At 39.5% G+C, this 13,500-nt stretch overlaps 1 protein-coding gene across 1 annotated transcript in view; it reads left to right on the top strand.

The window, feature by feature from the left end:
• Positions 1-614: 614 nt before the first annotated feature.
• The window catches only part of LOC105543372 (general transcription factor IIH subunit 2), a 33,616-nt gene continuing 20,730 nt past the window's right edge, over positions 615-13,500 (top strand). Inside the window, exons 1-10 of the mRNA XM_011985241.1 lie at positions 615-646; positions 3,083-3,132; positions 4,230-4,277; positions 5,500-5,587; positions 6,533-6,610; positions 6,990-7,026; positions 7,363-7,449; positions 8,111-8,161; positions 8,538-8,592; positions 12,914-13,019. Of these exons, the coding sequence (XP_011840631.1) occupies positions 5,532-5,587; positions 6,533-6,610; positions 6,990-7,026; positions 7,363-7,449; positions 8,111-8,161; positions 8,538-8,592; positions 12,914-13,019 (470 nt within the window). The 5' untranslated portion in view covers positions 615-646; positions 3,083-3,132; positions 4,230-4,277; positions 5,500-5,531. The remainder of the gene's footprint in view (positions 647-3,082; positions 3,133-4,229; positions 4,278-5,499; positions 5,588-6,532; positions 6,611-6,989; positions 7,027-7,362; positions 7,450-8,110; positions 8,162-8,537; positions 8,593-12,913; positions 13,020-13,500) is intronic.

Raw genomic sequence — 13,500 nt, 5'->3', positions numbered from 1 at the left:
ACAGGCGTGAACCATCGCACCCGGTCTAGCCATCCTATTTTAAACTGTCAACTTTTCCCCTTCAATGCTTAGTTTTTCTCCACAGCACTATCACCATTTCATATAGTATATGTTTTTCTTCATACTTACTCCCCTTGGAGAAAAACTCCACGAGAGTAAGGATTTTTGTCAGTTTTTCATTGCTATTTCCTCAGTGCTTAGACATGCATCAGGCTCAAAGTAGATGCTCAATGTTTGCTGAATGAACAGCAAGAGCAACGGAGGAGTCCTGAAATACACAGCAAGAAGCAAGGATAACTCTGGCCTTACTTCTGTAGCCAGGGTCTTTTATCTCAACTTTTTAGAGGTAGAAAAACAAGATCGAGCTCCTCAGAACCCAGGTCGACGGCTGCAGAGCCTTCGACCTTCCGAGAGCGAATGGCGATCACTGTTTTCCAGTTCTCTGCGAAGCCCAGCTGGAAGACAATCCCTTTCCGCGCCCCAACTCAGCGGCGGGCATGCCCTGCACCAGAGCGCCCCGCTCCGGCAGCTACCGCCTGCACCATCCGGAACGTTTCGCCTTGGCCGCAGCGCGAGGCGGAATGACTTCCGGGGCGCCTCTAAAGCGGCGGGGCGGAGTTTCCGGCTGAGAGTCCTAGCCAGGCCGGTGAGTCCGCGGGTGGAAGTCTGTGTGGCGCAGAGGTGGGGCAGGCTGCTTGGCTAGGTAGGCGGCTGGGAGGGTTTTCGTGGCGGGGAACGGAGGCTGAACTGCCCTGCCTGTGCTCATAGGGAAGGAGGATGTGAAGGAGCTTGTGAAGGCAGAGGAAGGTAACTTTCGTGTGGGGAGCCGTAGAGTAGGGAGGGAGGCTGCAGGCCGTCCCTCCCTAAGTAGAAGCGCGACTTTTAGAAATGATGGTTCAGGGTTCGAGTTTGTGACCCGCTTGAGAAAGTGACCACCCTCTGAGCCTGAATCCCATACCTGAAAAACAAGGACAGTAATCAGCCTTGCCAGTTTCACATAGCTTGGTAGGGTAAGGTGTGAAGAAAAGCTTCTTAAATTGGGATGTTTGGTGCTCTCATTTGTTTCCAGAGAGCATTCCGAGCTCATGTAACGGGAATCACACCAGTAGGCTTATGCTGAGGAATGTGGATTGTTTGGGGTTGGATTCCAGGAAACAGATCACTTAATTTTCCGCCCCCCCGAAGACGGAGTCTCGCTCTGTCGCCAGCCTGGAGTGCAGCGGCGCGATCTCGGCTTACTGCAACCTCCACCTCCCGGGTTCAAGCGATTCTCTTGCCTCAGCCTCCTGAGTAGCTGGAACTACAGGCGCGCGCCACCACGCCTAGCTAATTTTTGTATTTTCAGTACGGACGGGGTTTCACCATGTTGGCCAGGATGGTCTCTATCTCTTGACCTCGTGATCCTTCCGCCTCAGCCTCCCAAAGTGCTGGGATTACAGGTGTGAGCCACCCGCCCGGCCTCACTGATATTTTTAAGAAGAAGATGGACTCTTGGGAAATGATAGGCCATTGGAGATCTTTACAAAGTCAATCTTCAAGATGCATGAATCCTTTAAACAGCATGCATGTTTACAGTCAGACTCCCCATTGAACGTCTGCAGTTTTAGGGACCTTAATACCTCCTGTCCAGTCTCTGATTTCCCATTGCAGGCAGCTCTAATTAAGAAGTCCTTTTAGCCGGGCGTGGTGACTCATGCCTCTAGTCCCAACACTTTGGAGGGCCGAGGTAGGAGGACCAGTTGTGATTAGGAATTCGAGACCAGGCCTGGCCAACAGGCTGGTGAAACCCCGTCTCTACTAAAAAAAAGTTAACTGTGGTGGCATGCGCCTTAATCTCAGCTATGCCGGAGACAGAAGAGGCAGTGGAATCGCTTGAACCCTGAGGTGGAGGTTGCAGTGAGCTGAGATCGTGTCACTGCACTCCAAGCTTAGGCGACAGAGCAAGACTGTCTCAGAAAAAAAAAAAGGAAAAAAAAGAAGTCCTTTGATACGATCATCCAAAAGTCTCTCAGTTGCTATTTATTTTTATATTTATAATATATATTATATATTTATAATTATTTCTTTTGAGACAGGGTCTCACTATGTCACCCAGTCTGGAGTGCAGTAGTGAACATGACTCACTGTAGCCTTGACTTGCTTGGGCTCAAGCCATCCTCCCACTTTAGCTTCCCAAGTAGCTGGGACTCAAGTACTCGCCACTTCGCCCAGCTAATTTTTTGATGTTTTGTAGAGACAAGGTTGCCCAGGCTGATCTGAGCTCCTGAACTCAAGTGATCCTTTTGTCTTGGCCCCCCAAAGTGCTGGGATTACAGGTTTGAGCCACTGTGCCCTGCCAAGAATTTGAGTTTTAAAACATTGAGAACGTTATGTGAGTTTTTCATTTTTGAAGTTCGTAATATGTAACAGAAAACAGGGAAGAGCAAAATGTTCAGTTTAGGCTGGGTGCGGTGACTCACGCCTGTAATCCCAGCACTTTCAGAGGTCGAGGTGAGTTGATCACCTGAGGTCAGGAGTTCGAGACCAGCCTGGCCACCATGGCGAAACCCCATTTCTACTAAAAACACAAAAATTAGCCAGGTGTGGTGGTAGGCTCTTATAATCCCAGCTACTTGGGAGGCTGAGGCAGGAGGATCACTTGAACCCAGAGGCAGAGGTTGCAGTGAGCCGAGATCACGCCATTGCACTCCAGCCTCGGTGGTGAGTGAAACTCTGTCTCCAAACAAAAAACAAAGAAACAAAAATGTTCCATTTATGAGCAGATCACTTGAGGTCAGGAGTTCGAGATCAGCCTGGCAAGTCAGGCAAAACCCTGGCTCTACAAAAATACAAAACATGGCGAAACCCTGACTGTACTAAAAATACAAAAATTAGCTGGGCATGGTGGCATGCACCTGCAATCCCAGCTACTCGGGAGGCTGAGGCAGGAGAATCACTTGAACCCGGGAGGCGGAGGTTGCAGTAAGTCAGGAGGTGGTGGAGTGGAGAGGGAGATTGCATTGGGGAGGGTGGAGGTATGATGAGGACATTTATTTATGAATGAATGAATGAATGAATGACAGAGTCTTGCTCTTTCACCCAGGCTGGAGTGCAGTGGCACGATCTTGGCTCACTGCAGTGTCTACCTCCTAGGTTCAAGCAATTCTCCTACCTCAGCTTCCTGAGTAGCTGGGATTATAGGTGTGCACCACCATGCCCTGCTAATTTTTGTATTTCTAGTAGAGATGGGGTTTCACTATGTTGGCCAGCCTGGTCTCGAACTCCTGACCTCAAATGATCTGCTGGCCTCGGCCTCCCAATGTGCTGGGATTACAAGCATGAGCCACCGTGCCTGTTTCTCTCTCTCTCTCTCTCTCTCTCCTTTCTTTTCTTTCTTTTTGAGGTAGGGTCTCACTCTGTTGCCCAGGCTGGAGTGCAGTGACATGATCTTGGCTCACTGCAGCCTCCGTGCCTCCTGGGTTCAAGCAGTCCTGTCTCAGCCTCCCCAGTAGCTGGGATTGCAGGCGCCTGTCCCTACCAACCTCCTAGCTAATTTTTGAATTCCTGACCTCAAGTGATCACCTGCCTCAGTCTCCCAAAGTGCTGGAATTACAGGTGTGAGCCAGCATACCTGGCCTGGTTTTGTTTTTGTTTTTGTTTTTTGTGACTCACTGCAACTTCTGCCCTCCAGGTTCACGCAATTCTCCTGCCTCAGCCTCCCTAGTAGTTGGGATTACAGGCACCCACCACCATGCCCAACTAATTTATGTATTTTTAGTAGAGACGGGTATCGCCATGTTGGCCTGGCTGGTCTTGAACTCCTGACCTCAGGTGGTCCGCACCTTGGCCTCTCAAAGTGCAGGGATTACAGGGATGGAGCCACTGCACCTGGGCCTGGCCTGTGTTTGTTTGTTGTTTTGTTTTGTTTTCAACTTTTATTTTCAGGGAGTACGTGTGCATGTTTGTTACATGGATAAATTGCTTGTTGTTGAGGTTTGGTGTACAAATGATCCTGTCACCCTGGTAGTAAACATAGTACTTAATAGGCAGTTTTTCAACCCTCACTCTCTCTCATTCTTCGTCGTCTAGTAGTCTCCAATGTCTGTTCTCATCGTTATGTCCATGTGTACTCAGTGTTTTGCTCCCACTTGTAAATGAGAACATGCTGTATTTGGTTTTCTGTTCCTGTTTTTTTTAGGCCAGAGTGCAGTGGCACGATCTCGGCTCACTGCAGCCTCTCTGCCTTCCAGGTTCAAGCGATTCTCCTGCCTTAGCCTCCCAAGTAGATGGGATTACAGGTGCTCGCCACCACGCCTGGCTAATTTTTTTGTATTTTTAGTAGAGACAGGGTTTCACCATGTTGGCCAGGCTGATTTCGAACTCCTGACCTCAGGTGATCCACTTGCCTCGGCCTCCCAAGTGCTAGGATTACAGGCGTGAGCCACTGCGTTGGGACTCTGTTCCTGTTAATTCAATGAGGATAATGGCCTCCAGCTGTATCCATGTTGCTGCAAAAGACAGGATTTCATTGTGGGGTTTTTTGTTGTTTTTTTTTGGCTGCTAGTATTCCATGATATATTAGGTACTACATTTTCTTTATCTAGTGCACCACTGATGAGCATCTAAGTTGATTCAGTGTCTTTGCTATTTTGGGTAGTGCTGTGATTAACATGAGTGCATGTATACTTTTGGTAGAATGATTTTATTTTCCTTTGGGTATATACCCAGTATTGGGATTGTTGGGTCGACATACATGTGTCCAATAAATATATGAAAAAATGTTCAACATCACTGATCATTAGAGAAATGCAAACCAAAACCACAATGTAAATCAAAACCACGGAACCATCTCACCACCCGTCAGAATGGATATTATTAAAAAGTCAAAAAATAACAGATGTTGGCAAGGTTGTGGAGAAAAGGGAATGCTTATCCACTATTGGTAGGAATGTAGATTAGTTCAGCCACTGTGGAAAGCAGTTTGGAGATGTCTCAAATAACTATGTTTAATTTTGTGTCCTTTTTTTTGAATTATGAGCCATAGCATTTACCCATTTATAAATAATAAATGTGATTTAAAAACTTTTGATTATGAGAAAATTCAGACATACACAAAGATATTACAATGAATCACATGTCACTCAGCTATAATAGTTTATACCCATACTGACTCCTCACAATTCTACAGTCATGTGTCATCTGACGCATCTATAAAGCATCTATAAAGCAGTTTTGTCATGTGACACATCTATAAAGCATTTTTGTTCTTTTACAAATCGTAAAAAGATGCTTATTTTTATTAGTACCAAGTTTGTGTATACATGTTCATATTATTTCTTGAAAATGAGAAATGGAGTTCTATGAAGATTTTTAATGACAATTACTGAGTAAAATACAAAGAATAAGATGACCTGGCATTCAATTTTTTTTACTTTATATATGTGTCTAATTTTCAAATTTAATTGGATGCATTTTGTAACAAACATCTTTAGATAACTTACATTCTAATGATTTTTATAGATTACTGAATAATAAAATACAGTTTTGAAAAAATGGATGAAGAACCTGAAAGAACTAAGCGATGGGAAGGAGGCTATGAAAGAACATGGTAAGGAGAGCATTATTGCCCTGTCTTTTCTTTTAGACATTGTCTTTTTTTTTTTTTTACAACTTTATTAAAGTATATTTTACATTGTTAAAATTCACTCATTTCCAATGTACAATTCAGTGATTTTTCATTAATACTTTACTGAGCTGTGCAGCCATTATCATAAACCAGTGTTAGAACATTGTAACCACTCCAGTAAGATCCTTCATGTCCATTTACAATTAATTTAATCTTGATTTAATTCCACCTGTAGGCAATCATTAGTCTACTTTTTGTCTCTAAATTTTAACCTTTTCTGGACATTTCACAAAAATGTGATCATATACAATCATGTGCCGCATAATGATGTTTTGGTCAAAGACAGACTGTATATATATATGACAGTGGTCCCATAATATTATAATACAGTGTTTTTACTATACCTTTTCTATGTGTGTTTAGATACACAAATACTGACCATTGTGTTACAGTTGTCTTTAATATATTCAGTATAGTAACATGCTGTACCGGTTCATAACCTAGGCGTGGGGTAGGCTATACCATCTAGGTTTGTGTAAGTATACCCTGTGATATTCACACAATAATGAAATCACCTAACAATCCATTTCTCAGAACATATCCCTGTCAGTAAGCAATGCATGACTTATTATAGCATGGTGGTCTGCTGTGGCTGGCTTTCACTTATTTCTCATCCATGTTGCAGCGTGTATTGATACTTCATTCCTTTTTTATTGCTGAATAGTATTCCCATCTATGGTTATGCCACATTATTGTTTATCCATTCACTAGTCTGTGGATATTTAGGTTCTTTACGGTTTTTGGCTGTTAGGTAAATGCAGCTATGAGCACTCACATGCAAATCTTTGTGTGGACGTATATTTTCATTTTATTTGGGCTAGTAATCATTTTAGCTTGTCTTTTCAAACAAATAATTATGACTTATAGGGAGATTCTTAAAGAAGATGAATCTGGATCACTTAAAGCTACAATAGAAGACATTCTATTCAAGGCAAAGAGAAAAAGGTATGTAACCTTCCTACGTATGTTAAAAAGGTAAAATATATTCATTTTAAGCCTTTCTATCTATAAACACTCCTTAGTACTTCACTTCAGCTGTGTTTCAGGGAAACTGACCTATTGCCTTCTGACTATGGGGAAAGAACTAGCCACCTACCCTTGCCTCAGCAGGAAATGGTCTTTAGAGACTATCTACAATACCTATAATTATGTGTATTGTATTCCATAAGTTAATTATTTACTCCACTAAAAATGCACATTATGACATTCTTAATCAGAATTAGAAAAAAAGAGAAAGCAGGTCAATTGGAAAGTTGTATTTTTTTCGTGTGTTGGGGGGGATAGTATATTGAATTCCATTAAAATGTTTGTGTAATTTTAACAGAGTATTTGAGCACCATGGACAAGTTCGACTTGGAATGGTATGTCATTATTTTTTACTAGTACAGAACTAGTTTAGGTTAGAGAAATATTCTGACTTACTAGAAAAAACAATAGCGAAATAACAAAGTTTTTAAAAGAATACATTAAAAATATATGCATAGAATATGAAATTATTAAATGCTATTTTTACTAATCAAAATGGCACTTGAGGCTGGGCACAGTGGCTCATGCCTATAATCCCAGCACTTTGGGAGGCCAAGGCAGGTGGATTGCTTGAGCCCAGGAGTTTGAGACCAACATGGGCAACAGAGTGAGACCCAGTTTCTACAAAACAAAACAAGTACTTGAAATTGGCCCTTTCTTTTTTCTGGTAGATGCGCCACCTTTATGTGGTAGTAGATGGATCAAGAACAATGGAAGACCAAGATTTAAAGCCTAATAGACTGACATGTACTTTAAAGGTAAAATTTAAATTTATACTAAATCATTTAAATTTATACCAAAATCACTTAAACTTCTACTAAGAAAGTGGGGAAGAACACTGGATTCTAAAGGATATTTTTAAAGAATGCAATATTTTTTATTTTTTGCCTTGTATTTTTAGTTAGTACTAATGATAGCTAAGTAGAAGTACTGCCAGGTCATTTAGGGAAATTTTAAACCAACATAGCTAATTATTTGTGTTTTTAATTTCTATCCTCCCACCCCACGTCAGGATCTTGGTTTGTCAGTTATCCCTTTTCTTTATTGAATCTTCATTCTCCTTTGCCTTACTTAAATCTGTCTCCTCAGATTACAAATATGTTCATATTATTCCTAATTTATCAAAACCTATTCTCAATTCTGCTCGTTCTCCCATCTCTCTTCATTGGATCTTTTCCTCGTTGAAATTTTTTCTGACACATCCAAATGGTTCCATCTTTTAAAACCTAGCTCAAACCTATCTCATTACCCACCATTTCAAATTAAAGTTTTTACTGTTTAATATTTTTATTACTTAAAATTTTTTGAAAATCTGTAAGTTTAAAAGTCATAAGAAGTGATGCTTGAAACATCACTTGGACATGTTCTTTATGATTGTTATTTTGCCTTTATCTAGTATGTCTTTTTTTATTTAAACAGTTGTTGGAATACTTTGTAGAGGAATATTTTGATCAAAATCCTATTAGTCAGGTACGTATATAAATGATAGAATTCAGAATTAGATTCATGTTTTGCTTCCAAATGTAATTTATTTTTAAAAATTGGACATGTATTTTGTGAATTACCCAAATTGTTTAACCAGTTTCCGGTATACTTAAAAATGAAAAGCATAGTAACTCTAAAAGTTAAACAATGTATGGTGAACTCATAGCTAAATTTATTTGCCAAAAACACCATGAGAAAAAGTTTCTCACCTGTTGCTTCTTTCTTTTGTAATTACTAGTTTATTTTAGCTATGTAAATTTTTTTTTTCTGCCCCAATATGATCTACAGGAATAGTTATATATATTCTTAATGGGAAGAAATAACTTGTTAGATTAATAATAATTTTTATTTTTATTTCAAGATTGGAATAATTGTGACTAAGAGTAAAAGAGCTGAAAAATTGACTGAACTCTCAGGTATGCATAAAATTACCTTTACATGACTCAAGGACTTTGCTTTATTTACCCAACCTCGTAGCCTTGTTTGTATGTCTGCTTAATAAGTAACGTGAAGGGTTCCTCTGTCTTCTCTAGGGGAAACAATTTAATAACATTTCCCCCACCATTATATTCTTAGGATACAAGGTTAACTATTCTAAATTGAGTTCTTCATAGTGGCAAATAATAATTACATTGAATATAAATGTTTTTATTTAAAATCTATATGTGCTTATCCTGAAATTTTTTTTTTCTTTCTTTTTTTTTTTTTTTTTTTTTTGGAGACGGAGTCTTGCTCTGTCACCAGGCTGGAGTGCAGTAGCGTGATTTCGGGTCACTGCAAAGTCCGCCCCACGGGTTCAAGGGATTCCCTGCCTCAGCCTCCTGAGTAGCTGGAACTACAGGTGCCCACCACCACACCCTGCTAATTTTTTGTATTTTAATAGATATGGGGTTTCACTATGTTGGCCAGGATAGTCTTGATCTCTTGACCTTGTGATCAGCCCGCCTCGGCCTCTCAAAGCACTAGGATTACAGGCTTGAGCCACCGCACCCAGCCTTATCCTGAAAATATTAAAATACAGTTATTGTAATCATTTATAAAATCCAGTTAATCTTAAATTCTTAAAAAGTTAAGCATCTAATTTAAAAGGGAAAAAGTATAAAAATTAAACTGTAGCTATTGCTAATGAATCAATTTTTCTGCTTCCATGACATACCTAACTGAATTTTAGTTGCAAAACGTAGTAATGGCATTTTTAAATTTGCTTTGGTATCTATGCTGTTACAAATTTGCATCACTGATTCTATTTTATTTTCTGTGAAACACGCTATCCCTTAAATCTGGTTCTCAACCTTTTATCCTTGCCAACACACATAAGGGAAATGATATACTTTCTTCATTAGTAGTTTTTCATTAAATGCAGTGAGGAGTGAAATGTACATTGGCGAGGAGTGAAATGTACATTGGCTTGGAGTGATCCAAGAAACTCAGTTGTGAGTAACCAAAAGAATGTCACACTAGCTTAGGTGCAGAAGGAACATTTTTGGCTATATTCAAAGGTGGGCCAATTCCATATATAGCTGCTGTGTATGTTGGGGTCCTGGCTTTGTCGGGCTTCATTCTTGGATAGATTTTCTGGAAGTTGAAAAGATGTCTCTTAATTGTCCCAGTCTACATTGTACCCGTAGCCTATAGCTTCAGCACACGTCTTGGGAGAACTCTGATTGGCCTGACTTATGATTTGCCCATCCATGAACAAAGTGGCCAGTGAATGAAGTATTTTGTTTGTATGCTTCGATTGCCTGCCAATGCCCAGAGGAGGATAGAAGTAGGGTCAGCACCATATGAACTAAGCAGGATTATTATGTAGTGGAAGAAGATGGTTCCTCCAAGGTAGGGCTATAGGGTCAATACTTTCCTCTCACTTTACCCACCCCAAATTACCAGCAGTTTTCTTTCTTTCTGTCTGTCTGTCTTTCTTTCTGTCTTTCTTGTCTTTCTTGTCTTTCTTGTCTTTCTGTCTTTCTTTCTTTCTTTCTGTCTTTCGTCTGTCTTTCTATCTTTCTTAGAAGGAGTCTCTCACTCTGTTGCCAGGCTGGAGTGCAGTGGCGCTATCTTGGCTCACTGCAACCTCCGCCTCCCGGATTCAAGTGATCCTCCTGCCTCCCGCTCCCGAGTAGCTGGGATTACAGGTGTGCACTGCCAGGCCTGGCTGATTTTTTTATTTTTAGTAGAGACAGAATTTCACCATACCGGCCAGGCTGATCTCAAACTCCTGACCTCAGGTGATCCACCCACCTCAGCCTCCCAAAGTGCTGGGATTACAAGCGTGAGCCACTGTGTTCAACCCCAGCAGTTTTCTATGGATGTTAGTGAAGTCATATACGTAAAGATGAAAAATACTCTGGAGATTCTGACCGGCCTCTTGAAGCCACCTTTTTTCCTCCAATCAGACCACTGCTGTAAACCACACTGACACTATTGTGGTATGCTTTTTTCCTATACCCATAACACAGTGGGAGATTAAAAATAATTTTGTAGGGTAGGAAGAGAAGTGGATAGAGAGCCAGATCTAGGTTTGGGTGCTGCTGGTCCTGCAGTTAAGTAGGCATATGTCTTTGGGCAAGTCATTTCACTTGTTTAGATTTAGATTAATTTTCTCACTTATGAAGTGAGGGATTTGGTCTGCTTAGTGAGGTACTTTTCATCTCTAAAATTTATGAATCTAAAATACTTGCAGTAAATATTAACTATTACAAATAGTTAATATTTTAAAACTTATTCAGATGAATAAAAACTCAAGGGAGCTCCCAAGTTGATGAATAGACAAGACATGATTCACACAGAAAAAAACCCCAGAAATTAAATAAGGGAAACTAGTAATCCAAAAAAACTCCACCCAATTCCATAACATTTTATTTTTTAATATATTTTAAATGAGCAAAATTAAGTTTCAAAAGCAATATGTTGCTTGTGGAACCACAGAGAAACTGTTATTTATAGTGCTGATAGTCTTATAAATTAGTTCAGTATTTTTTAGAACAGCATAAAAATTGTTCCTGAAATTATATTTAGGAAATGTTATGGAAGGAGAATGATCACTCTACAAAAATACTCTTTGTAACATTATGTGTAATAGTGACAGATTAAAAATTAAACGTTTAAAAGTATACTTTGATGGATTATATTTTATGACAAAATCAATTTAATGATTTGATACGAAGACAGTGCTGAAATGGAAAATGTTTACGGAATACTATATTTCATTGAAACTCAGATTCCATCAATGACAGTATACTTTTATAAGCGATTAAGAAGGAAAAGTCGTAGTAGTTAAACTTTGACACAATATCAAATGATATATGAGTTGGCTATACTAGCTTCTTGGTAATTTGACATGTCTGTCACTTTGGGGGCTGGGCGTGGCGGCTTACACCTGTACTCCCAGCACTTTGAGAGGCTGAGACCGGAGGATTGCTTGAATCCAGGAATTCAAGACTAGCCCGGACAACATGGCGAAACCCTGTCTCTACCAAAAATATAAAAAAAAATTTAGCTGAGTGTGGTGCTGGGCACCTGTAGTCCCAACTACTTGGGAGGTTGTGGTGGGAGGATGGTTCGAGCCTGGGAGGTAGAGGTTGCAGTGAGCCGAGATTGCCCCATTGCACTCCAGCCTGGGCAACAGTGCCAGATCCTGTCTATAAAAAATTTTTATATTAAAAAGAAAAAAAAGGATTTGGCAACTTCTCCCCCCCTTCATTTGAATTGCTTGGCATAAGATAGACAATCTTTTCAGATGCTATTTGGTAAGGGAAGATAACACAGCTTTGTCTATTTGTGGGACTATTCCTTTCTTAGGTCTTGTAAAGCTCTTGATTTCTTCCCTCAAGAAAAATACGGGATTGCATGCATTCTTCCATCAATATTTGCTTCATTAATAATAAATTTATGCCTCACTGCTATGTTCCACACCTTTCTACATAAAAATATAGCCTTTTGTATTAACAACCTTTCTAAAAACATTTTATTGTTTGTTTTTTGAGATGGAGTTTTGCTGTTGTTGCCCAGGCTGGAGTGCAGTGGTATGATCTCAGCTCACTGCAACCTCCACCTTCTGGGTTCAAGCGATTCTTGTGCCTCAGCCTCCCTAGTGGCTGGGATTACAGGTGTGTGCCACCATACCCAGCTAATTTTTGCATTGTTACTACAGATGGGGTTTACACCATGTTGGCCAGGTGCGTCTTGAACTCCTGACCTCAGGTTATCTGCATGCCGTGGCCTCCCAAAGTGCTGGGGTTACAGGCGTGAGCCACCGCGCCCAGCCTTAAAAACATTTTAAATGGCAGTTAAACTCACCATGAAGAGGACAATGTACATAATGTAATTGAAGCAACAATATGTGAAGACCTATTTGTAGGTTCACATATGAGCAGGCAAAGACTATGTTACAAGTGCTGCTGGCTACCAGTGATTATTAAACACATGCTGATTTCAGAGATGTTAAAATGTGAAAATGTATTCATCTTAAAAATGATGAAATGTGGAAATATTAAGAGTAAAAAAATGCACTCTAGGTTAATATTATTTTAAAATATGTATGCTAGTCTATAAGGAGATTATTTGTATTATGTTTTTCAGTATGAAGTGAGACTATTTGCAAAATATTTGAGATAAAATTCCAACAGAAATGCAAATTGAAAGGATTCTGTTCTTTAACATCTTAGATATGTAAATTTTGAGAGAAAGAAACTTTTCTAATATATAGGATTTTATTTAAAGATCTTATTTCTATTTTAGGAAACCCAAGAAAACATATAACATCTTTGAAGAAAGCTGTGGATATGACCTGTCATGGAGAGCCATCTCTTTATAATTCCCTAAGCATGGCTATGCAAACTCTAAAGTTAGTATTATACATTATGTATAATTGAATTAGAAGTTTTTTAAATGAGTTAAGTTGAAATGATGTGTTAATATGGGGCCCATAAACACAGCTATAACAAAATTGTTAAGTACGAAAAGTATGTAATGTCATTTATGATGTTTAGTGTGGTGTTGGCTAGTAATTTCTATTTTACATTTTAGTAGGATATTGTTAAAGGTTTTATAAAAATATAATTTAAAACTGTTGGCAATATCAATAGTACAAAAGAAATATATTGGTAAAAAATATTTTATTAAAATGAGATTTAATGTAGTATAATAATTGTAGGTTGGTTGTACCTTTATTAACATTTATTAATTTATTTTGAAAATAATGGCCAAAACCACAATTCCTTCTGCACCAACCTCATCCTGTAAATTAATAGATATGGCAAGTTCAGCTATGTGGAATAGAGCCAAGACCCGAAAGGAAATACTTGGTATAGTTAAAGCTTATATAT

Source organism: Mandrillus leucophaeus, unplaced genomic scaffold (assembly GCF_000951045.1).
Source record: "Mandrillus leucophaeus isolate KB7577 unplaced genomic scaffold, Mleu.le_1.0 Scaffold281, whole genome shotgun sequence".
Taxonomy (NCBI): domain Eukaryota; kingdom Metazoa; phylum Chordata; class Mammalia; order Primates; family Cercopithecidae; genus Mandrillus; species Mandrillus leucophaeus.
Note: the sequence above shows the minus strand (reverse complement) of the source record. Positions and strands in the feature narration are given on the sequence as shown.